General features: G+C 41.2%; 1 protein-coding gene across 1 annotated transcript in view; it reads right to left on the bottom strand.

Moving 5' to 3' along the window:
* Positions 1-24302, bottom strand: part of NBAS (NBAS subunit of NRZ tethering complex) — a 459817-nt gene that overhangs the window by 418012 nt on the left and 17503 nt on the right. The window contains exons 6-9 of the mRNA XM_070069748.2: positions 22775-22818; positions 8378-8511; positions 5264-5397; positions 4149-4247 (exon numbers count right to left, since the gene is read on the bottom strand). Coding sequence (XP_069925849.2) covers positions 4149-4247; positions 5264-5397; positions 8378-8511; positions 22775-22818 — 411 coding nt within the window. The remainder of the gene's footprint in view (positions 1-4148; positions 4248-5263; positions 5398-8377; positions 8512-22774; positions 22819-24302) is intronic.

The raw sequence follows: 24302 nt of genomic DNA, 5'->3' as shown, positions 1-24302 counted from the left end.
TTGACAAATTAAAAAATTAAAAAACAAAGGGTACAAATATCCCAGTTCACGGTCACCAGGTAGGTCTTACTACAGCTCCAAAACTGCATGATGCAGCACTCACTGTTATGTCATTGACCTCACTTTATTATTCTACCTCTCAATCTGTTCCAACCACACTGGCCTCCTGGCTATTTCCAGAAAACAGCAAGCACACTCCCACCTCCGGGTTTCTGCTTTGGCTTATTTCCTCTACACAGGACATTCTTCTCCCAGATATCCAAATAATGAGTACCCTCACTTCCTGCAGGTGTCTGTGCAAAAGTGAGAGTCACCAGGCCACTCTATTTAAAGTGTAAGCTGAGCCGGCGCCGCGGCTCACTAGGCTAATCCTCCGCCTTGCGGCGCCGGCACACGGGGTTCTAGTCCTGGTTGGGGCGCCGGATTCTGTCCCGGTTGCCCCTCTTCCAGGCCAGCTCTCTGCTGTGGCCAAGGAGTGCAGTGGAGGATGGCCCAAGTCCTTGGGCCCTGCACCCCATGGGAGATCAGGAGAAGTACCTGGCTCCTGCCATCAGATAAGCACGGTGTGCCGGCCGCAGCGCGCCAGCCGCGGCGGCCGTTGAAGGGTGAACCAACGGCAAAGCAAGACCTTTCTGTCTCTCTCTCTCACTGTCCAAAAATAAATAAATAAAGTATAACCTGAACCCTATTCTTTCAACCCTCCACTGTCCATTTCTGATCACTTTTTTTCCCATAGCTCTTGTCAGCTCTTCACATTCTTTATGACTATCGTTTCTTGTCATCACCACCTCTAGAAGTTCCATAAGGAAGACATATCTCGAGCACCTGGATACACACATGGCACAGAGTAGGAAATCAATTAAATGTTTCCTGAATGAATGAGAATGAGCAAATTAGCTCCCTGCTAATGTGCCTGGGAAAGCAGCAGAAGGCAGGCCAAGGGCTTAGACCCCTGCACCCATGTGGGAGACCGAGATGATGTTCCTGGTCCTGGCTTCAGCCTGGTCCAGCCAGGGCTGTTGTAGCCAACCAGGGAGTGAAACAGTAGATGGAAGAATTCTGTGTCTCCCCCTCTCTAACTCTGCCTTTCAAATAAATCTTTTTAAGAAAGTAACAAAGTGAACCTTTAGATACACACAAAAAAAAATCAAAGACATGAATGGGGCTGGCTTTGTGGCACAGTGATTCAGCTGCTGTCTGCAACGCCACCAATCCCACAGATCCTTGCTGCTATACTTCTGATTCAGCTTCCTGCTAATGCACCTGGGAAAGCAGCTGAAAATGGTCCAAGTATTCGGGCACCTGCACCCCTGTGGGAGACCTGGATGGAGTTTCAGGCTCCTGACTTCAGCCTAGCTCAGCCCCAGCCAACATGGCCATTTGGGGAGTGAACCAGCAGAGATGTAAGATCTCTATCTTTCCACCTCTCCCTCTCTTTCTGTCACTACGTCTTTCAAGTAAATAAATCTTTAAAAATATATAAGAATTAAGTGATATAGTTAAGAGCAATTTCTGTGGAAAGCAATAAAGTGGGTGAAACAGTATTAAGAACTATTTAATATTTCAAATATTAGGCAGATGTTACTCATGAAAATGAAAGAAAAATATTTAAAGAAAAGACACTTCTTGAGAAAATATTCATCATATAATAAGCCCATAATTAATATTCAGATTGAACAAAATGTATCAAGGCCAGCCATCCATTAAAAAGATAAAATACAGGGCCGGCGCCGTGGCTCAATAGGCTAATCCTCCACCTTGCGGCGCCGGCACACCGGGTTCTAGTCCCGGTCAGGGCGCCGGATTCTGTCCCGGTTGCCCGTCTTCCAGGCCAGCTCTCTGCTATGGCCAGGGAGTGCAGTGGAGGATGGCCCAGGTGCTTGGGCCCTGCACCCCATGGGAGACCAGGAAAAGCACCTGGATCCTGGCTCCTGCCATCGGATCAGCGCGGTGCGCCGGCTGCAGCGGCGGCCATTGGAGGGTGAACCAACGGCAAAGGAAGACCTTTCTCTCTGTCTCTCTCTCTCACTGTCCACTCTGCCTGTCAAAAATAAAAAAAAAAAAAAGATAAAATACAAAAAGCATTTCACGAATGAGGAAATAAGAACAGCCAATACCATATGAAAAGTTGTTCAATTTCATCATAATCAGAGAAATGCAAATTAAAATCACAGTAAGATACTATTTCACATCTACCAAATCAGTCAGTATTTAAGTCTCACATAAATTTCATTATCAAGAATACTAATAAGAATGTGAAACAAGAAAAATTTCCATTCACCACTGATGGGCATTATAAATCGGTACAACTGGGAGACATCTGATATTATCTAGTAAAGTTGAAAATGTACTGTCCAACAAATTCAGCAATTCTACTCCTACTGTGTATCCTATAGAAATGGCACAATAATCTTTACCACAGTACTATTTCTATTACCACAAAAAAAAAAACTGTAAACAAAACAAATACCCATCTAAGGGAGAATGGATAAACAAACTGCATATTTTCCATAAACTAAAAATGTCCACATAGTTAAAAATGAATGAACTAGAGTAATATGCATCAAAACACAAGTCCCAGGGTGCAGGCATTTGGCTTTGTGGTTAAGACACCAGAAGGAACACTGCCTTCCTTCATCAGAGTATTTAGATTTCAACTCCCAGCTCTGGCTCTTGACTCCATCTCCTGTCTCCTGGGAGGCAGCAGTGATGATTCAAGTAACAGGGTTCCTGCCAGCCATGAGTGACCTGCTGCCCTAGTCTCCAGATTCAGCCCGGTTAGGGGCCACTGTGGATATGGGGAATGAACCAGTAAATGGGAGCTTGCTGTCTCTCTCAAATAATTAAATAAAAATTTTAGTAAACATTTTTTAAAAAAGACAAAGTCCCAAAGCAAGATAGGTATGTCTTCCATGTGACTCCATTTATATTAATTCAAAATGGCAACATTAAATATTGGTAAGTGGTAACAATATAAAGAAAGCAAGAGTGGCTGGCATTGTGATGTAGATTGTTGAGCCTCTGCCTGTGGCACCGGCATCCCATGTGGGCTCCAGTTCATGTCCCAGCTGCTCCTCTTCAGATCCAGCTCTCTGCTAATGGCCTGGGAAGGCAGTGGAGGATGGTCCAAGTGCTTGTGCCCCTGAACCTGCATAGCCCTGCAGCTCTGCCTCTCAAATAAAAATACATAAATCTTAAAAAAAAAAGGGAGGGGGGATAATAAAAAATTCAGGACAGTAGTTATCTCTAGGAGGACAGAGGATAGCATCAGGAGAGAGCACAGGGTTCTTGAGTGCATGAGTGTACGTGTGTATGCTTATATGTATTCTTTAAAATTCTAAACCAGAAGACACAGACCTATGACCGTATGGAATACAAAACTTGAATGCATTTCAGTCAAAAAGACTTAAACAGATTGAAACTAAAAGAGTTTATGAACTTAATAGATACAGAGTAAGTCCCAAAATTCAGTATTGACATTTAGGTTTACTAAAATTTGACATTCTACCCATTTAGAAAAACAGCCAGCTTGACTAACTTAAATGCATATAACTTTCACTCTCAAATAACAAAACTAAAGAGAAGTTTTAACTTAACTTGCTATGAAAAAAATGCAAAGGTTCTCAGTAACCCTCCATGTAAAAGACAATACATGGAAAAGTAGTAAATGTAGTATAGAAGCAGTATATGTATGAAGAGTGGGATACAGGTGTGGGACGGACCTGTGCAACAAATAACCCAGCCCTCACTTGCAAGGAAAGAAAGGAGAAGGAAGTCACAACTACTGTGGCCCTTCCATGTGAAGAACATACAGAACTTTATTAATTCTCTCAATAATGCTATGAGCTACAGATGGTATCCACTTTATGAATGAGAAAAAGGATCTAAATGGTTGAGAGAGAAGCAGAAATTCCTCAGAGAATATTCCCAGTGCCTCATCTGGCTCCCAGAAGCTCAGTCAGCCAGATAAGCATGAACTATCAGAAAATAACTACAATATCACAAATATTAAAGAATAACTATTCACAAGAGGAGGAAATGAAGAAGCCAAAGTAAGAATCAAAATTGACACTTTCTTCTCTGAATCCTTGCCAAGGTTTCTAATCCATTTAATATTCCTCTAAATAAGAGAACCAGTGGTTGCTTACCTGTGACCAGGATGGTAAATAGCTGTGTTGATTCCACAAGGATAATGACTACTGAAACTGAAACTGTGACTCTCTTGGTAGCTCTGATGTGTTCCAACACTAGATTTAAAAAGTTTAATGAGAATTAAATACCACTAACCCACAAAGAATGTCACTTAAATACCCAATAAAATGTCTATAATTTAAAAGATATCCACCACCAAATATTGTTGAAGCTGTTAACCAGATTTATGAGACACTACAGTGGGAATGGAACTGATATAATCACTTAGGTTAAAAAGTATGGTAGCTTCTTGTAAAAATAATTTATATCTATTCTATTACCAAGCAATCCCACCTGAAAATATTAACCCAAGATATTAATCCAAGAGGAATGAAACTGTATATCCTTAATGTCTTGTTCAGGAATGGTCAAAATAGCTTTATTCACAATGGCCCAAAACTGGACATTTGGGGCTCAGTCCATCAATAGAAGAATAAATAACAAACCATGAGATACTCATACACTGAAACACTGATCAGCAATAAAAATGTTAATAACAAAGTGTTATTCTAAATGAAAAAAGACTTAAATAAAAAGTACATAGTATATTATTCCATTAATGTGAATTATTAGGACAAAATTCATCTTTAATAAAAACACATTAAACAGTAGCTGTTCCAGAGGTGCATGTGGAAAGAGATTTACTGGGAAGGGGACACAAGAATTTCAACTGAACAAAGGTATCTGGGATAACTCACCAGTTGGTAAAAATAACATCTGTTGTATTTCACTATATGCAATTTTAACTAAAAAAAAATACTATATGATACATATGCTAAAGTATGTATGATAGCAGCAGTTTACTTTGAAATACATTTAAAAATAAGACTTTTTGTTTAGCTGGGTGGGTAGGATAGAAATGTGATACAGCAGATCCAGCAAGTTAGTAAAATCCCAATTGTAGGAATTCAAGTGCAAGGATATGAGTATTCACCCCAATTCGTTCAAGTCTCATATTACATTTACAATTTTTCATAATAATACACTAAAGGAAACGATGAAATAGAAAACTTGACACTAAACCAGAGAAATGAATATTATTTCAAATATGACTTGCCAAAATATTTTTTACCTTACAAGGTAACTTCTAAGCTCTCCTCGGTAATTGATGACCAAGAGTTCTGCAGACCACTGTGCACTTGCTTTGTATTCTAAAAATATTAACCCAGCAATGGCATAGCTCAAATCACCTACAAAACTAGATGCCTGCAAAAAAGGTGAATAGAAGTTACTCTGAAAAGACATATAGATAAAAGTAAACACATGCATAATTAGAAAATATCCAATACACTGACTCTGCCAAGGATACTGTAAACCAGATTGTCCTGGAATTGCTCTAAATCTCAACAGTCATGCAGGTCAGAGTGCTGAGAACAAGACACCCAGGTCTAGACCTCCCAACCACAACCCCAGGCTGGAACTAAAACAGCCTCCCTGAGTGAGATGTTCACCAAAATTAGTAAATTTCTATTCAAATTGTACAACCATTGCAAAAAGGAAAGAAAAAAAAAAAGGAATGCCACCATTCAGCCTGAGAGAACTCTGAGGAGCTGTTCCAGATGCAAGCTTTCAAACATGAATTTCTGCTACTATACTTTCCAGTTTCCTAATCAGCAACTTACAGAAAAGGGCACTTAAAAACACTCAACCAATGTCAACCTTTTGCTATTAACTAATTATCAGGCTGCACTGCTAATGAGCTGAAGGCCTGAGTACCTGGGGAAACACACATAATAGTTGTCATCCTTGAAGAGAATCAGAATATGTCACCCTAAAATATGCCATTGTGGTGTAAGGATTATTTTAAGCTGAAGGCAACTGAGAATCAACAGATTCAGGAAACATTCTCAGTCCTCCTTTTTCTGCCTAAAAACAAGAAATTAAATTCACTATGTGAAACGGCCCCTCTGCACCTGGAAGAGGAGACAGATGTCACCAGACTGTGAGTGACACCAAACGAGTATTTAAACAGACCTATTCATTAACTCTTATCTTCATTTCTTTCTCACTCCTAATCACTCTCTCCCAATCCACTACCTGTGAAGCCAAAACTCCCTTTCCCTTTGTTTAGCTACTTCTTTGCAATCTCTCTCTTTACTGAAATGCTACATGAGCCTCAAGCAGAACTGCTTCTTTGAATTTTCATTTCTTTTCAAAGTCCATGCACTTAAAAATATTAACATAAATAATAATCGCACGTTTTTTCTTCCTATTAATCTGTCTACCGTCACTTTATTTTTTTTATTTATTTATTTATTTATTTATTTATTTTAAAACTCAGAGCTACAGAGACAGAGTATGGATCTTCCATCCGCTGTTTCAATCACCAGATGGTTACAACTGCCAGTGCTGGGCCTGGGCAAAGTCAGGAGCCAGGAGCTTCTTCCAGGTCTTTCACATGGGTGGCAAGGCCCAAACCCTTGGGCCATCTTCTGCTGCTTTTCCCAGGCCACCAGCAGGGAGCTGGATCGGAACTGGAGCAGCCAGGACATGAACTAGCACCCATATGGGAAGCCTGCGTCACAGCTTACTCACTACACCACAACGCTGGCCTCTCTACTGTCACTTTAATTTGTAGGCTCCCAGCTACTAATTTGAAGAGGGTAGATGAAAAGTTCCTCCTCTCAATATACTTAACTGCTCCTCAACCACACAAACACTTAAAAGGTGGCTTGTCTGAATTGAGATACACTATAAACATAAAAATACACATCATGTTTCAAAGACTTAATATGAAAGAATGTAAATTATTTTACTAATAGTATTTCATACTGATTACATGTTGATATGATAATATTTGAAATATATTAAAATGATTAATTTTCCAATTTTTTACTGTGGCTACTAGAAATTTACAATTACACTTGATCACATCTATCAGTATAGTTTTCATTACACTCCTACTAGACAACACTAGCCTAGAAAACAGAAAACAATAATCAAACTCCTTAGTTTGGTTTTCTAGGACTTTTATAACGTGTATGAGCCCAACACAGGTTTCTGAGTTTTTCTGATCTCTGCTACTGAATGAAAATCATCTTTCGGCTAGAGTTGCCAGCCCCAACTTCTCATTGGATTCAGCTGAAAAGGCTATGAACAACACGACTGCCCAAACCCCAATCAGATCCATTAAATCAGAAGTTCTGTGGGTAGAATCAGAGCAGAGTCTGAGCAGAAGAATTTGCTTTAGTTTTTATTTTTTTTCCTCTTCTTTATAGAACTCCCCAGATGATTCTAAAATGAAGTCAGAGGTAGAACTCCTGTCCTACCTGCCCCTGTATCTTGTTCATTTGAGGAAAGAGGATGCAATCTGAAAGCACTAGATTCCTAGAAAGACACTTATTCACAACTGCCAGGAGGAAGGCACTGAGCTCCCCCTCAATCTCAGCTTTCCAAACTGTAAAACCAGGACAGTATCTAACCAAACTGCCCAAAGGGTTGTTGTGACTATTAAATGAGAATGTATATCACAGTCATTAATAAAGACTATACAAATACATATTATTGCTGCCATTACTTTCTCCACTCTTCCTCACATGATGGCCCACTGACTTCTTCCCCTCACTGGAACTTTATAACAACTTTCTAAATTCTCTTTATAGTCTTTACTTACTACCAGATGATTTACTTGCATAGGACATTACAAAATAGAAAGGACTAGGGAAGGCATTTGGCACAGAGGTTACCATGGCTACTTGGGATACCTACATCACATAGGAGACTGCCTGCCTGAAGTCCCAGCTCATCCCCTTCCGAAACAGCTTTCTGCTAATGTGCACCCAGGAAGGCAACAGTCACGGCTCCCACAGATGGGTCCCTGTCACCACCTGGCAGGCCCACACCGAATGCCAGGCTCCTGGTTCCACCTGGCCCAGACCCAACTTGAGCAGGCATCTGGGGAGTAAACCAGCAGATGGAGGTATCTGTCTGTCTGTCTCTCTGCCTTTCAAATAAAATAAACATTCTTTATCAAAATAAGTCACTTTCTACAAAAAAACAAAACAGAATAAATATTGCAAAGATATAGGTCTCTAGGTGTTGAGCACCTTAAGTTCACAGCTTATTATTCTGATTTATATTTCCCCTCTCTCCACATTCACTCTTTCAAGCACCTATACAAAAATAAAAGGCGGGGGGGGGGGGTAGGCAGCTGAAAAGTCACTGTCAGTCGAAGGTGTGTACACACCGGGCAGATGACGAAGAGCTCGCTTCCCACGAGATCAAACACCCGCACCGTTCCTGTGCTTTCAGCATAAGCCAGCAGGGTACAATCGTAACTCCATGCTACACGTCGCCACTGGGGTTTCGGGTCTTTCGGAACTAGAACAGAAAGAAGAAAGAACTGATAACAATATGTAGTATTTAACATGCTTAGTAACTGCAATTTAAGTAAGCACTCAGCTATATTAAATACCACTTCATCTCTTAAGGATTTCCAATGCTTCACTCAACAGAAAAGAACAGCTCCCAGAAACCCATTTCAAGAGTGGGAAACAAACGATGGGAAACTCGGCTCCATTTTCTTCACAAGCAAACCCTGCTGCTACTGATGAATGTTGCTGAAATCCTGGAATAATACACCTCAAAATATTTATGAAGTTAAGACAGAACATATTTCAGAGAACGGGCAGAAAATAATTGCAACCCAGTTAAGTTCAGCCCTTCCTAATGTAAAAAATGAAAATTTCAACTGAAATCTCTTAAATATATGAAATATCAATGCAAAGAAGATACTGATATGAGACTGCCTTCACCAGGTTAGATTGACCCAACAATGGTGTCACCTGATGTCCAAGCTCACAAAACTCTTGCTTTTTCTCCATTCCCTTCCTGAAAATTCTCCATCTTATGCTTTCATGGTGGGTCTGACTGTATTGTTTTTTTGTTTTTAAGATTTATGCATTTATTTGAAAGTCAGAGTTACACAGAGAAGGAGAGGCAGAGAGAGAGAGAGAGAGAGAAAGAGAGATCGATCTTCTATCCGCTGGTTCACTCCCCAGATAGCCACAACCACCAGAGCTGTGCTGATCTGAAGCCAGGAGCCAGGAGCTTCTTCCAGTTCTCCCACGTGGGTGCAGGAGCCCAAGGACTTGGGCCATCTTCTACTGCTTTCCCAGGCCGATAGCAGAAAGCTGGATGGGAAGTGGAGCAGCCAGGTCTCGAACCAGAGCCCATATGGGATGCTGGTGCTTCAGGCCAGGGCATTAACCCGCTGCTCCACATCGCCGGCCCCTCATTGTGGCCAGTAATAAAGCCTCTGCCTTCCCAAGACTGGAGTACCAGAATGGTTTTGTGCACAACAGGCAGCACACCTACCTCATTTGGTAACAGTTTGCTGACACAGCATTAGAGAGGAAACGTGGGAAGCTAGCACTGTGGCACAGCAAGGTAAGTCACAGCCTGCAACACCAGCATTCCAAATGAGCACCAGTTCAAGTTTCAGCTGCTCCACTTCCAAGCCAACTCCCTGCTAAAGTCCCTGGAAAAGCAGATGGCCCAAGTGCTTGGGCCCCTGCCATCCACGTGGGAGACCTGCAAAGAGTTCCAGTCTCCTGGCTTTGGCCTGACCCAGCCCTGGGCATTGTGGCCATTTTGGAAGTAAAGCAGAAGATGGAGGATTTCTCTCTCTGTCTCTCCTTTCTCTCTGCTTTTCAAATGAATAAATAAATCTTTAAAAAAATTGTGTTTTCTGGAAGAGTCAAGAACTGCTCCTAGTCAATCACATAATTATAAGATTTTGATAGGGGCCGGCGCTGTGGTATAGCAGGTAAAGTAGCATGCTGCAGTGCCGGCATCCCATATGGGTGCCGGTTCAAGTCCAGGCTGCTGCTCTTCTGATCCAGCTCTCTGCTATGGCCTGGGAAAGCAGTGGAGGATGGCCTAGGTGCTTGGGCCCTGCACTCACATTAGGGACCTGGAGGAGGCTCCTGGCTCCTGACTTTGGATTGGCCCTGTTCTGGTCACTGTGGTCATTTGGGGAGTGAACCAGCAGATGGAAGACCTCTCTCTCTCTCTCTTTCTCTGCCTCTGCCTCTCTGTAACTCCGCCATTCAAATAAATAAATATTTTAAAAAAAAAAGATTTTTATAATCAACACTTTAATAAATCTAATAACCCAACACCTGTATTTTTCTTGTTATGAATTCTTCAGTAAAACAATAGAGAGAAAGGTTATCAGCTGAAAAAGAAAGTGCTTATTCTTTTGTTTGCTTTCATTTCCCCTTGTTAGAATCCCAGAACTGAAAAAAACAAGAATTCCAAGTGATTAAGGGGCTCAAGGTGGTGCTATGAGTCAAGGGCAGAATGAAATGCAGAATCTCTGGGGCCAGCACTGTGGTGCAGTGAGTTAAAGCCCTGGCTTGCAGTAGAGGCATCACATATGGGCACTGGTTCAAGTTCTGGCTGCTCCACTTCCGATCCAGCTCTCTGCTATGGCCTGGGAAAGCAGTAGAACAGCCCAAGTCCTTAGGCTCCTGGCTTTGGATCAGCTCAGCTCTGGCTGTTGCAGCCATTTAGGGAGTGAATCAGCAAATGGAACACTTCTCTTTCTCTCTCTCTGGTTCTACCTCTCTTTGTAACTCTGTCTTTCAAATAAATAAAAAATAAATCTTTAAAAAAAAAAGAAAATGCCTTCTCGTACAGTGCACATTTCACTACAACCAATGCCTTTCAGTCACACACTTAGGACCACCTCTCTGGGAGTAAATACCCTACCCCAAACATACTTCTTTGGCACATTTTATGACAGTTATTTAGAAAAATGCAGACATAGGCATGGCTCTAAGGAGTCATTCTTTTGTAAAGAGAAATCTAGATCCATCTACATTAAGAAAATAAACAAGAGAGGCAGGCAGAGGCTTTCTGAGAGCTCCTTATCTGCCCAGGAAAGATCTTTCCACACGAGAAAAAGAACAGGGTCTGACTCCTTGCCCAGACAGAGATGACCACCGCTGGTCTTCTGAGGACTGACATCTGAGAGACTTGTCTGCATAATAAAAACATTTTTGTTCACAGCATATTTCTTCCCCTCACCCACCCACTACCTGTTGTCACCTCCTACCCCACTCCCACCCCCAGGAGCTTCAAGCCCCTACTTATTTCTGTAGCTCAAAATGCTACTGAAGCTTCAACCACAAGGCCTTTTTAACGAGTCTCATACTTAATGTGTAATTCTTCTTCCCATGCACATAATAAACTTGCTTTTTCTCCTGTTCATCTGTCAACCATCAGTTCATTTCATAGACTAAAATGAGCAAAATTCCAAAAGGAAAAGAGAAATTTAAAGCTTCCTTATACTACAAAATGTTTCAGAAACTAAAGGCCTTCTCTTTGTTTCTCTACCAATATCCCACATCAGCTTTCATGATCTCTCGCTTAGATTCTTATGGCAGCCTCCTAACTGGTCTTGCTACCTTTGGTATCTTTCCCTCTCCCTTCCTTAAAAATGGAAAGATGAACAGACTGTCTTTCTGCTATTTTAAAACCCCTAATGGTTTTCCATTTCCAACACAATCAAGTTCAAACTCCTCAATATCCCCCATCATAGCTTTCCAACTTCAACTCTCATCCCTTCCCCTATCACACACCTAAAATCCCACCACACCACAGCCACCTGGCAAAGAAGCAAATCTGTGCCTTCCATTCATCCAGCTGCCTCTACCTAGACTCTACTCACCCATCCAGGCCTAGATTAACTGCTCTCTTCTATGTGCCCCCAAAACCCCAAAACCCAAAACACAGTCTCTCATAGCATTTATCACATCATATTACATTGTTCACATTTGCCCTGCAAGTCTCTGGGCTCCATGATATCAGAGACAATACCTCAATCAATGCTGCCATCCCAGGGTACATCCCAAAATACAAAGTGATAAATGTTTCACCAATGAGAGAAGCCTAAATCTCTCAGAAAGACCTACATGAAGAAGCAAGGCATGGTAAGGGCTTACTACCCATCAAGAACTATCAAACAATTAAGTGGAAATCATGTAACTTAAGTCTTTCTATCTAAAAGGAGTACTGTGTAGAATTCAGGCTTCCTTCTATTTTTGTAATAGACATTCTATATATGAAAAAATTATTCCAGATATCAATGACTTTGTTCATTTTCACCAAAAAAAAAAAAAAAAAAAAAAAAAAAGCACATTAAAAGAAAAATCCAAGAGAGGTTCCTGAACACAGGAGGGTCTAATGTATTTCATTGTAACCTAACAATAAGTTGCATACACTATGGAAAAGCAATTTTTTAAAAGTGAGAATAAAATGAAAATCAGTTCACTACCTTCAGACACCTAAAAAAAAAAGCTCCTAAGTAGATATATGCATAAAATGATAAACAAGAATAAAAACAAAACCTGCATATTCACAGATGCTACACAAAAACCACCAAGACAATTTTGTCCTGAAAAATATTCATGTGCCAAGGAAACACTGCAAACATTTTTCCATTTTTATATTTTTACCTATGATAACAGATTGTTCGTCTTATTCCATTTTAATAGGATAAATACATTTATGTACTACATTCTGTAGCTGTCAAAAATAAGTTCCAGCTGATAGTAATTTGTTTTTACCATTACTTCAAGTTATAACTAGTGACTGCAGAAAATTCAGCAGATGTTTTGACCCAGATAAAGATATGCTTTCATTACAAGATAAGATGTGAAAATAGAGACAATCACTGGATTTTCCCAACCACCTGTGTGGTTTTGGGAAGGTGTGGATAACAGATTTTTAACAAGGCAATTGACAAGGCAGTTGTCTGGAAACATTGATGGTAACAGCTAATGGGCAGCATGTTAATTGACAGCTCATGGTGAAACTGCCTATATCTGCTCATATTTACATCACGTATAGTCCCTTACGCTGGCCCGTTGCCAAGCTCTCCACCTCAGAGCTTTGCTTTTACAGATGCTGTTTCCTTGCCTGAAATGCCTTCGCTGGGCCTCTCACTAGTTTCTTTTCATCTTTTCAAGTCTCACTTCAAGTATCACTTCCTTAGACAGCAGTCTCTGACCAGCCTGTCTATGTAGCCTCTAACTCTCCTTATTCTCTATGACTCTGGTGACTTTATCTCCTTTACATCTCTTAGAAGAAATAACTATAGATTTTTTTGCATTGCATTGTCCGCCTTATTCATTAGTCTATGAATTCCAAAATGTCAGGAACTATGTCCATGATTGTTCACAACTTCTTCCACCAATGCCTAGTACTCCAGCAATACATACTAGGCACTCAAGTGCTAACAGAATAGACTTCACTCAGTACTCACTTGCCCAAATTACACACGGAAATGTCAAGGATGTAAAAATAGGGAACACTGGGTTCCATCCTTAGAACTGGACAAAATGGTTGGGTAGGACCTCAGGGAACTTTCTAAGGCTCCAGTTTACTCAAGTGCAAACTGAATATTCAATGAACAATCTCACATATATCCTGCAACCTTCAAGGGAAGAACAGTGACCCAGAGCAAACCAGTAAGTGGTAGAAAGACATGCAAGAAGCTAAACAACTAAGAGTCTAAAATAATGGTGTTACTGAAGAACACATGAGAAAAATTTCAAAATTCTACAATAAGAAAATTTCACAATTCTACAATAAGAAAGGTCTAAGCATAAAAAACCCTCAATCTATTAAAAAAAAAAAGTGACAAATGTAGCACCAAAAAGAAAAACAAAAAGCAGGCAGGTGTTGTGACACAGTGAATTAAGCTGCTACTTGGGATACCCACATCCCATATCAGACTTCTGGTTCCAATCCCAGCTTCTCCACTTTAAATCCACCTTCCTGGAAAGGCAGCAGACAACAGCCCAAGTATGTGCATCCCTGCCATCCATGTGGGAGACTCTAGGCTCCTGGCGTTGGCCTGGTCCATCCCTGGCTGTTGGGGAAAGGGCAGCACATTTGGAGGAGTGAATGCTATGGGCAAATGGAAGAGTGTTTGCTAGTTTGCTTGTTCTCTTCCTCCCTCCCTCCCTGTCTTGTCAATCGCCTGTGAAATAAGTAAATCTTAGCAAACAAACAAAGAAAAAAAATTCTCTCAGGAAAGCCACCAACCACTACAAATTAAAGACAAATCAGCTGGATAAGATTATTTACAACATGTATGAAAAGGGTTAACATGCTATATAGAGATATTCCAAATCAATAAGAAAAAGTAAAGTCAGGGGCCAGCGCTGTGGCACACTGGGCTAATCCTCCACCTGCGGCGCCGTCATCCCATATGGGTGCCGGGTTCTAGTCCTGGCTGCTCCTCTTCCAGTCCAGCTCTCTGCTGTGGCCCAGGAGAGCAGTAGAGGATGGCCCAAGTGCTTGAGCCCCTGCACCCGCATGGGAGACCAGGAGGAAGCTCCTGGCTCCTGGCTTCGGATCAGCGCAGCAGCCATGTGGGGAGTGAACCAATGGAAGGAAGACCTTTCTCTCTGTCTCTCTCTCTTACTGTCTATAACTCTACCTGTCAAATAAATAAATAAATAAATAAATCTAAAAAAAAAAGTAAAGTTAATCTAAAAGCACTATGGGTAAAGGATATGATCTAACAATTCACAAAAAAAAATAAAATAACCATTTAATAGATATTCTACCTAATAACTAAAGATTTGCAAACTGAAATGAGAATCTTTTGGCCCTTTGCCTACAAGTGTAATGAACATTCATAAAATAGGTAACATATGGAGCACAACAGAGAAAAAATGGTGGAGATCAAACCCTTATAATGAAAAGGCATGACCCAACCTCTCAGTTATTTCTCTTAGCCAAAAGTATCCTTTATCAAAAGGAATTCACTGAATTGAGAAAGGTTTTTTTTTAAAGATTTATTTATTTATTTGAAAGTCAGAGTTACACAGAGAGAGATCCTTCATCCACTGGTTCACTCCACAATTGGCCGCAACGGCCATAACTGCGCCGATCAAAAGCCAGGAACCATGAGCCTCCTCTGGGTATCCCTCACAGGTGTAGGAGCCCAAGCACTTGGGCCATCTTCCACTGCTTTCCCAGTCCATGGCAGAGAGCTGGATTGGAAGTGAACAGCCGGGTCTCTAACCAGTGCCCATATGGGATGCCAGCGCTTCAGTGGCAGCCCCAAATTGAGGAAGTTGTACCATTGGCCCTAAAAGGTTCTAATCAGTAGACTCAAGAAGTATTTGCTTCTCCAATAGATAAATCCTTGTTGGCCATTGTTTTCCAGAGGGGTTTAAGAGAATTCTAGGTCCAGGCAGAAAAATCCCAGGTCTGGGATAGAAGGTAACTACCACTTACATGTAACCCCCAGATAAAATGCAGCCTACCCGGACATCATAAATTCCCTAAAGAGCACAGCATTGTTGACCAAACAAAGGAAGGTCACAAGCACCATGGACCAACCAGAAATTTGGACAAGAGCTGATCATGTATTACCCAGCCCCAATTTGGATCTATTACGAATCTGTGCCCTAACTCCTCAGGGAGCCTATGAATTAAGTAACAGCTGCTGGGCCCCTTGCTCAGTGCTTTGCAATAAATACCTATCTTCTTCCACTACCCCGATGTCAGTGACTGGGTTTCTATGTAATGGGTGAGTAGACCCCAAAACTTCTTTCCTCTGCCTCTGCTTTCCCTCTCTATAACAATGCCTTTAAAACAAATAAACAAGTATTTTTCTTTTTAAATAGAGAGAGAAAGGAAAAAAAAAACTATTTTCAGACAATGTATACTACAGGCAGTGCAAGACAGTGGTCACTGAGAGAAAAGGGAAACAAACAAGGGGTACCCCAGGGCCATCTTCATTTTTACAAACTAAGGAGTCAAATACTGGCAGTTGAAGCCACTAAGGAACCCGCATCTTCAAGGCAAGATTCTAGACAGCAGCGGAGCAGAAGAGAAGCTTCAAAAATCTCAGGAGAGGAACCCTGGGGTCTGTGGTCAAACAACACTGTACACACAGACACAGACTCAAGGCCAAGAAGAAAACAAACACAGGGGAAAAACAAGATTTAAGTCAATGATCAGAACTTCATCTTCCATCCAACAAAATAAGAACAAATTAAACCCAGTAAGCTGAAGGAGGAAAATGATAAAGGCAAAAATCAAAGAAAACAGATGAATAGGAGAAGAAATTGACAAAACACAAAGATTTTAATGGAGAGTATTAATAAACTGATAAAACTCTGGCCTGGTTTCAAGAAAAAAAAAGCTCATAAATTACAAATATTAAAAATGATTAAAGGGATATCAATACAGATCCTACAGATAGTAAAAGGTGATTGTAATAAAATTTACTACAGTCAGTAAAAGGAATATTATAAGCAACTTTAAGTCAATAAATTCTATAACTAAGAGGAAAAGGACCAGGAAAAACTAAAAATGAAATAAGAATATTAACTGAAAACTTGAAAAACTTTGTCATCTTAAAAATTTTAATGAGGGTGGCCAGCATTGTGGCATAGTGGGTAAAGCCATCGTCTACAATGCCAGTGAAGGTTTGGGTCCTGGTTGCTCTACTTTCAGTCCAGCTCTCTGCTAATACTCCTGGGAAAGCAGTAAGGATGGCCCAAGTACTTGGGCCCCTAAATTCATGTGGGAGACCCAGATGACGCTCCTGGCTTCTGGCTTCAGATCACCTGAGCTCCAGCCATTGCGGCCATTTGGGGAGTAAATTAGCAGATGGAAGATCTCTCTCTCTCTGTCTCTCTCTCTGTAACTCTGCCTCTCAAATAAATAAATCTTTAAAAAAATTTTAATAAGGAATTAAAACCCTATTTATAAAGAAAACTCCAAGTTTTGCCAGTGAATTCTATAAAACATTTTTTAAAGATTTATTTACTTGAAAGGCAGAATGACAGAGAGAGAGAGAGAAAGAGAGCTCTCCCATCTTCTGGTTCACTCCCCAAGTAGCTGCAATAGTTGGGCTGGGCTAAAACAAAGCCCAGAGCCTAGAACTCCATCCAGGTCTCCCACATGTGTGGCAAAGGCCAAAGTACTTGAGCAATCCTCCTGCTTTCCCAGATGCATTAGAAGCAGAGCAGCCCAACTCAAATTAGCACTCCCACATATGATGCCAACGTCGTAGACAACAGCTTAACCCACTCTGCCACACCACCAACCCCCTACTAAACATCTATGGAAGAAATAATTCAATCCTACAAAAATCTTTCTGAAAATAGAGAAGGGAGCAGTTGCCAACTCATATTTTTAGACTATACTATTGCAATACCATACCAGAAAAACATTACAAGACACAAACCCAATGTCCAATATCCCTCATCAACACAGACACAATAATCTGCTACCTCTATTATATACAATGATCTGTATAAAAGCATATGATTTTTTTGCCTTGTCTGTGGAATCAAGTACAATATTACTATTCAGAGATGAAGTTTACAGGCACCTTCTCTATATGGACAGTTGGGAATAAATGTCCTAAAACCTACAATGCTATCCAATAAAAAAAAAAATCAAAACAATACTTTGGAAAGTCCTTCTTAAACTCCAGCCAAAAAGAAAAAAAAAAAAAAGTATTAACAACCTATGTTTGGCTGCTGCCACGGCTCACTTGGCTAATGCTCCACCTGAAGTGCCAGCACCTCGGGTTCTAGTCCCAGTTGGGGTGCCGGATTCTGTCCTGGTTGCTCCTCTTCCAGTCCAGCTCTCGCTGTGGCCCGGGAAGGCAGAGGAGGATGGCCCAAGTGTTTGGGTCCTGCACCCACATGGCAGACTGGGAGGAAGTACCAGGCTACTGGCTTTGGATCAGCGCAGCGCGCCAGCCGTGGCAGCCATTTGGGGGGGGTGAACCAACGGAAGGAAGACCTTTCTCTCTGTCTCTCTCTCAATGTCTAAACTCTGCCTGTCAAAAAAAAAAAAAAAAAAACAAAACAAAAAACAAAAAAACAAACTATGTTTAAGTGAAGAAAGCAGATAATAAAACATTTTACTATGGGGCCGGCATTGTGGCGTAGCAGGTAAAGCTACTACCAGTGTCAGCATCCCATATGGGCACCAGTTCAAGTCCCGGCTACTCCACTTCCAATCCAGCTCACTGCTAATGTGCCTGTGTAAGATGGCCCAACTGCTTGGATCATTGCACCCACATGGGAGACCCAGAAGAATCTCTAAGCTCCTGACTTCAAATGGGCACAGCCCCAGCCATTGCGGCCATTTGCAAAGTGAACCAGCGGATGGAAGACCTCTCTCTCTCTCTGCCTCTGCCTCTCTGTAACTGTAACTCTGCCTTTCAAATAAATAAATAAAATATTTAAAAAAAATTGTACTTTACAGGCACTTACAGAAAAATCTCTGAAAGAATAGGCAATAAAACATTAATAGCATTTATTTAATGGTGAGCTTATGTATATTTCTACTTTTTGCTCATTCTTACTTCCTAAAATTTCTACTAAAATATACATTATTTTCTCTAAATACAAAAAGGGGGTTATATAATCTGAGGCTCCTGATTCACCAGTCTAAAACAAAACATTATCTTTCCAAGTCCAGGTGTTTTAAACAATCCATGCTCCCCAAGCCACTAAAACTCATTCAGAAAATGACATTTGTATAGCACCTAATAATAGTATGCTTGTGAGGCTAGTGGAAACCAGAGGCAACCAGTTAGGGCTCAGGATGTCAAAGTAACTGTCCTGATACTAGAAGGCTGACAGGATCTCAGCATACGTATAGTAGACACACATCTGCTTACAAAATAGCAAACTCCAAACTCAGGGGCCAGCATCCTGAAGCAGCAGGTTAAGCCACTGCCTGAGGCACCAGCATCCCATGTGGGTTCTGGTCGAGTCTGGCTACTCTGCTTGGAATCCAGCTCCCTGTTAGCACATCTGAGAAAACAGTGTGAGATGGCCCAAGTGCTTGGGCTCCTACCACCCCCTTAGGAGACCCAGATGGAGTTCTGGGCTCCTGGCTTCAGCCTGGCCCATCCCAGCCCTGGCGTTGCAACCATCTGGGAAATAAAGCAGTCAACAGAAGATCTCTGTCTCTCCCTCTCTCTCTGCAGTTCTGCCTTTCAAATAAATAAATAAATCTTTTAAAGTAACAAACTCTCGTTTATGGTATCTCAAAAATTAGAAACATGAGAAAAAATTCTTAACTAACATAGAACAGCTCTAAAAACAGTCTTGTTCCATGTGCTTTTTCTTTAGATGACTATTTAAGACAGAAAGAGAAAACTGAATTACTATATATGGCCTGGCAAACAGAGCTAAAACAAGTTGCAATCTACATTTAAAACATTCGCAAATGGTATATCTTTTACAAAACAATAATTGGAAAATATCAAAGTGGAGCCAAGTATCTCCTATTTCAGTTTGCAGACTCTGCAATATGTAGTTTCAAAAATGCATTAAAAACAATCTGGCTCCTTTTTTCCAGGCACACACATGAAATATCATTTGGCATATGGGAGTTATTCCCATAAAGATGAGCCAGATAATAAGCAAACGATCATTACCTCACATTATATGAAATGGAAAGGAGCCATTAATGCCGCATTAAGGTCATAAATTCACACATTCAGAAGCCAAAAAAATAAAACAGTACTTCTCAGAGCACTATCTCATCCATGCTGCCACATTAACTGCACACACTAAAAACTCCTAACAAATATTAAATCTGTGTAAAATACGGAAGGGTTAAGCTTCCCATTTTCATGTCAGCTTGTAGCTTCCTCAGTGTATTTATTGGCCAAAAGAAGGCATCTAATACCAAGGTCGACTGAGACCCTGCACGCCAGTCACGCCAACACTCTCAGCAAGTTCCCATGCGGCTCAGACTCGCCAGGTCTTCACCCAACAGGAGGGCCACACTGGGAAAAAGGCAACTGAACACCCCGAAACCATTCTTCGGGGACAAGTCTGGTCTACTCTAGTAAGCACCGGCGAGGAAAAGAAAGAAGGGTAAATTCCGAAGATACTAGGGCCCAAAATACTTAACTACTATCCCTCCTTTTTTTATTCTCAAAAAGCTACCACCTGTACAGAGCTTCTTCTTTACCCTCACTGTTCTATTCACGGTATATATACATACCTGTGTACATTAGGAATAAAATCCATGAATATGATCATTATTTATAAATGGGTATCAGTAAATTAATAGGAATAGTATAAATAATACAAAGGTACCTCAAAAAATTCTTGGGAAATGAAATTAAAAGCTAAGTCCAGGGAGGGAATTTGCCTAGCAATTAAGACACCTACCTCTTATATCAGAGTACATGCGTTCAATACCCAGGTCCAGCTCATTAACTCCAGCTTTCTGCTAATGCAGACCTGAGAGGCAGCAGGTGATGGCTCAAGTAATTGGGTCCCTGCCACTCACATGGGAGACATGGATTGAGTTGCTGGCTGCCAGTTCTAGCCTGGCCCAGCTTCTCCCATTGTGATTTGCCCAAGGTTACACATCTAACAGCCAGTGAAGCCAGATATGAAGGATAACCTGACAGTATTCTCTTCTTAAAATGATCACTTTGGGCAAGGAGTATAAAGCATGGATTGGTAAAGGGCCCACAGAAGAAAACTGCAGTGGCAGACTGTTGCAAAACACCAAGTAAAAGGAGTGAAAGGCCTGCACACACTAGGGGTGTGATGGCTGCAGTGCAGAATGGGTTGAAACAGGCTCCCAGACTTGTGAAAAGTGGATCTTCTCTGTTACGGCACTCAGTACGATTAAAATGAATTATTTGTTCTCTCTCTTCCCTGAAAGAATTTAAACTCTTAAAGCTAGGGAACTTGTATCTATGTTCCCTGTTAGATAAAAGGTACCTAGGACAATGTTTTGTGCACAGTGACTACTTAACAAATACTTGTCAAAGAAAGGAAAAAACAAAATTTCTAGATTTCTGCCTTGAGTAACCTCCAGAAATGTCACCACTGACCATCCAGTAAATATGGCAGAAGGAACAGATGATAAAGAGGTAAGTTCATACAAATATGTAGGAAGTTTTACATATGCTACTGAGTTACAATATACACTATGTGTGAAATAACTCAATAAGAACTCTATTACTACCTTATCCACTCATACATGTGAAACTGCCTATAAAAATGATTGATATTCTAAGATAATCAATATCACCATTCATATGTTTATATGAATTCATATCATATAACATATAAACATTCATATCACCCAAGAAATGTTTAGGGGTCACCACTGTGGTATAAGGGTAAAGCTGTCACCTGAAGTGTCAAAATCCCATATGGGCACTGGTTCAAGTCCTGGCTGCTCCACTTCCAATCCAGCTCCCTACTAATGCACCTGGGAAAGTAGTGGAAGATGGCCCTAAGTGCTTGGGCCCCTGAACCCACATGGGAGACCCAGAAGAAGCTCCTGTCTCCTGGCTTAAGAATGGCCCAGCTCCAGCCATTTCAGGAGTGGAGCAGAGAATGAAACACCTATCTCTCCCTCTCTATCTCTCTGTAATTCTACCTTTCAAGTAAAATAAAGAAAGCAAGAAAAGCAAGCAAGCAAGAAACAAAGAAGAAAACACAAGGTAAGAAAAGAAAGAAGGAAGAAAAAAGAAACATAGGTAATATATGTATTCATTCACCTAGCATCACCCTCTTAATTAATTATTCTCCTCCTGTAAAGCCCCCACTACTTTGTCAACACTGCTCCTATAGATTGAAAAACTCTTACTGTCTCCTCCTAACTTGCACTCATTCTCAAGTTTGCTTCCCAAAATCAGTTTTTCTCATCTCACATTCCTGCTTTAAAACTTCCAGTGTGCCCTTCACTGTATTTGGCAAAATTGATAATCATATATAAACATATTGCCCATGCCTTTTTGTTCAAAATCATACCCCAATCACCCAGAAAAACACTTCATATGCACAAACTGTACACAGTAAATTTCTGTGGAATATATCAAAGAATGATCAAGTCCCAGGTTTTTTACTAATCTGTATCTGACCAATTTTTTTAATTAGATCAATGTACTTCACTGAGAAGTTTTAGGGTTGGGCGGAGAAACTTGAACCTGCACTGGGACTGACTGAAATCCAACGTTTTCAGCCGGGACCTTTCTACCGTCGCAGTTCCCGAAAGCTGACCAATTCTTGACTAAATATATTTCTCTCAACACTGAACCCAAAACTAGCTAAGACTTTAAAAAAATAAAAAAATTTATTTATTTATTTGAAAGGCAGAGTTACAGAGAGTCAGAGGCAGAAAGAGAGAACCCATTCTTCCAGGTCTCCTACAGAGGTGCAGGGACCCAAGGACTTGGGCCATCTTCGACTGCTTTCCCAGGCCATAGCAGAGAGCTGTATCAGCAGTGGAAGAGCCAGGACTCGAACCAGCACCCAAATGGGATGCCAGTGCTACAGGCGGCGGCTTCACACACTATGCCACAGCGCCGGGCCCAAGGTTTAGACTTTTTTAAAACACAGTTCCAATGTCAGATCTCTCCAAAACAAACCTCTTAAAATATTTATAGCAGTAAGAAAAATCAGTGACAAATTTTTACAATTATTTTAATAAACAGTTATTATAATCCTTGTTAATAAATATTTTCATTAATATCTAACTTTTCAAAATACTATATACTATTGCAGATTTGAAATTTTCAGTTTTTAAATATTTTGGAAACTCTTACCTTGACATTTCCCAATAACAGATGTAAAATCATCTTTTGCAGACCTGCAAAATTATGACAATAGTTTGGTCATAATAATGCTATTGTAGAATTATAAAACATCAGATACTATGGAATATACAACTTCTGTGTACAGAGATTGTTTTATACTTTAAATAAGATCCTTTCATTAGAGACATTTTCTACAACCATATTATATCAGTAACAGAGTTACATCAAAAAGACAGTATAAATTTCTTTTTTATACTGTTTTATTCTTTATTTACTTATGTGACAGGCAGAGAGACAGAGAGAAAAGGAAAGACAAAGAGAACTTCCACCTGCTGATTTCACTCCCCAAAAGGCCACAACAGCTAGAGCTGGGCCTGGCCTAAGTCAAGAGCCAGGAATTTCATCCTGGTCTCCTACATGGGTGGCAGGGGCCCAACTACTCAGACCATCACCTGCTGCCTCCCCAAGCACATTAGCAGCAAGTTGATCTGAAGCAGAGCAGCAGGTACAAGATGTCACAAGCATCAACTTAACTTCTCCATCCCAAAATCCACTCTTCTGTAAGGTCTTTTAATACATGTCTGGCCTCCACCTCAAAAGGCTCTGACTCAGTACATCTGGGACTGAGTCCAAGCAAAAATCCTTTAAAGCTCCACAGGTTGTTCCTACTTAAGAATTATTGGTGGCCCGCGGCGCCATGGCTCACTAGGCTAATCCTCCACCTTGCGGCGCCGGCACACCGGGTTCTAGTCCCGGTTGGGGCACCGCATTCTGTCCCGGTTGCCCCTCTTCCAGGCCAGCTCTCTGCTGTGGCCAGGGAGTGCAGTGGAGGATGGCCCAAGTGCTTGGGCCCTGCACCCCATGGGAGACCAGGAGAAGCACCTGGCTCCTGCCTTCGGATCAGCACCGTGCGCCGGCTGCAGCGCGCCTGCGGCGGCGGCCATTGGAGGGTGAACCAACAGCAAAGGAAGACTTTTCTCTCTGTCTCTCTCACTGTCCACTCTGCCTGTCAAAAAAAAAAAAAAAATTTAAAAAAAAAAAAAGAATTATTGGTGAGACCAGCATGGTGGCACTGAGGGTTACATTGCCACCTGTGACACAAGCATCCCACACGAGTACCAGTTCATGTCCCAGTTGCTCCATTTCTGATCCATCTCCCTGTCAATATACCTGGGAAGACAGCAGAAGATGCCCCAAGTGCTTGGGCCCCTGCAACCCATGTGAGAAACTCAGATGGAGTCCTGGGCTCCTGGCTTTGGCCTGGCCCAACCCTGGCCATTGCAGCCATGTAGGGAGTGAACCAGAGGACAGTTTCTCTTTTTCTCTCTCTCCTTCTCTTTCTATTTCTCTCAATGTAACTTTGCCTTTCAAAAAAATATAACATCTCTTAACAAAAAAGAAAGAAAGAAAAACGTGGGGCCAGCACTGTGGCATAGCGGGTAAAGCCAATGCCTTGCAGTGCTGGCATCAGTTATGGGCACCGGTTTGAGTCCCAGCTGCTCCACTTCTGATCCAGCTCTCTGCTGTGGCCTGGGAA

The sequence above is a fragment of the Oryctolagus cuniculus genome, chromosome 2 (assembly GCF_051225735.1).
Source record: "Oryctolagus cuniculus isolate XC-2025 breed Fujian yellow rabbit chromosome 2, ASM5122573v1, whole genome shotgun sequence".
NCBI classification, from domain to species: Eukaryota; Metazoa; Chordata; class Mammalia; order Lagomorpha; family Leporidae; genus Oryctolagus; species Oryctolagus cuniculus.
This window is presented reverse-complemented; position numbering and strand designations above follow the sequence as displayed.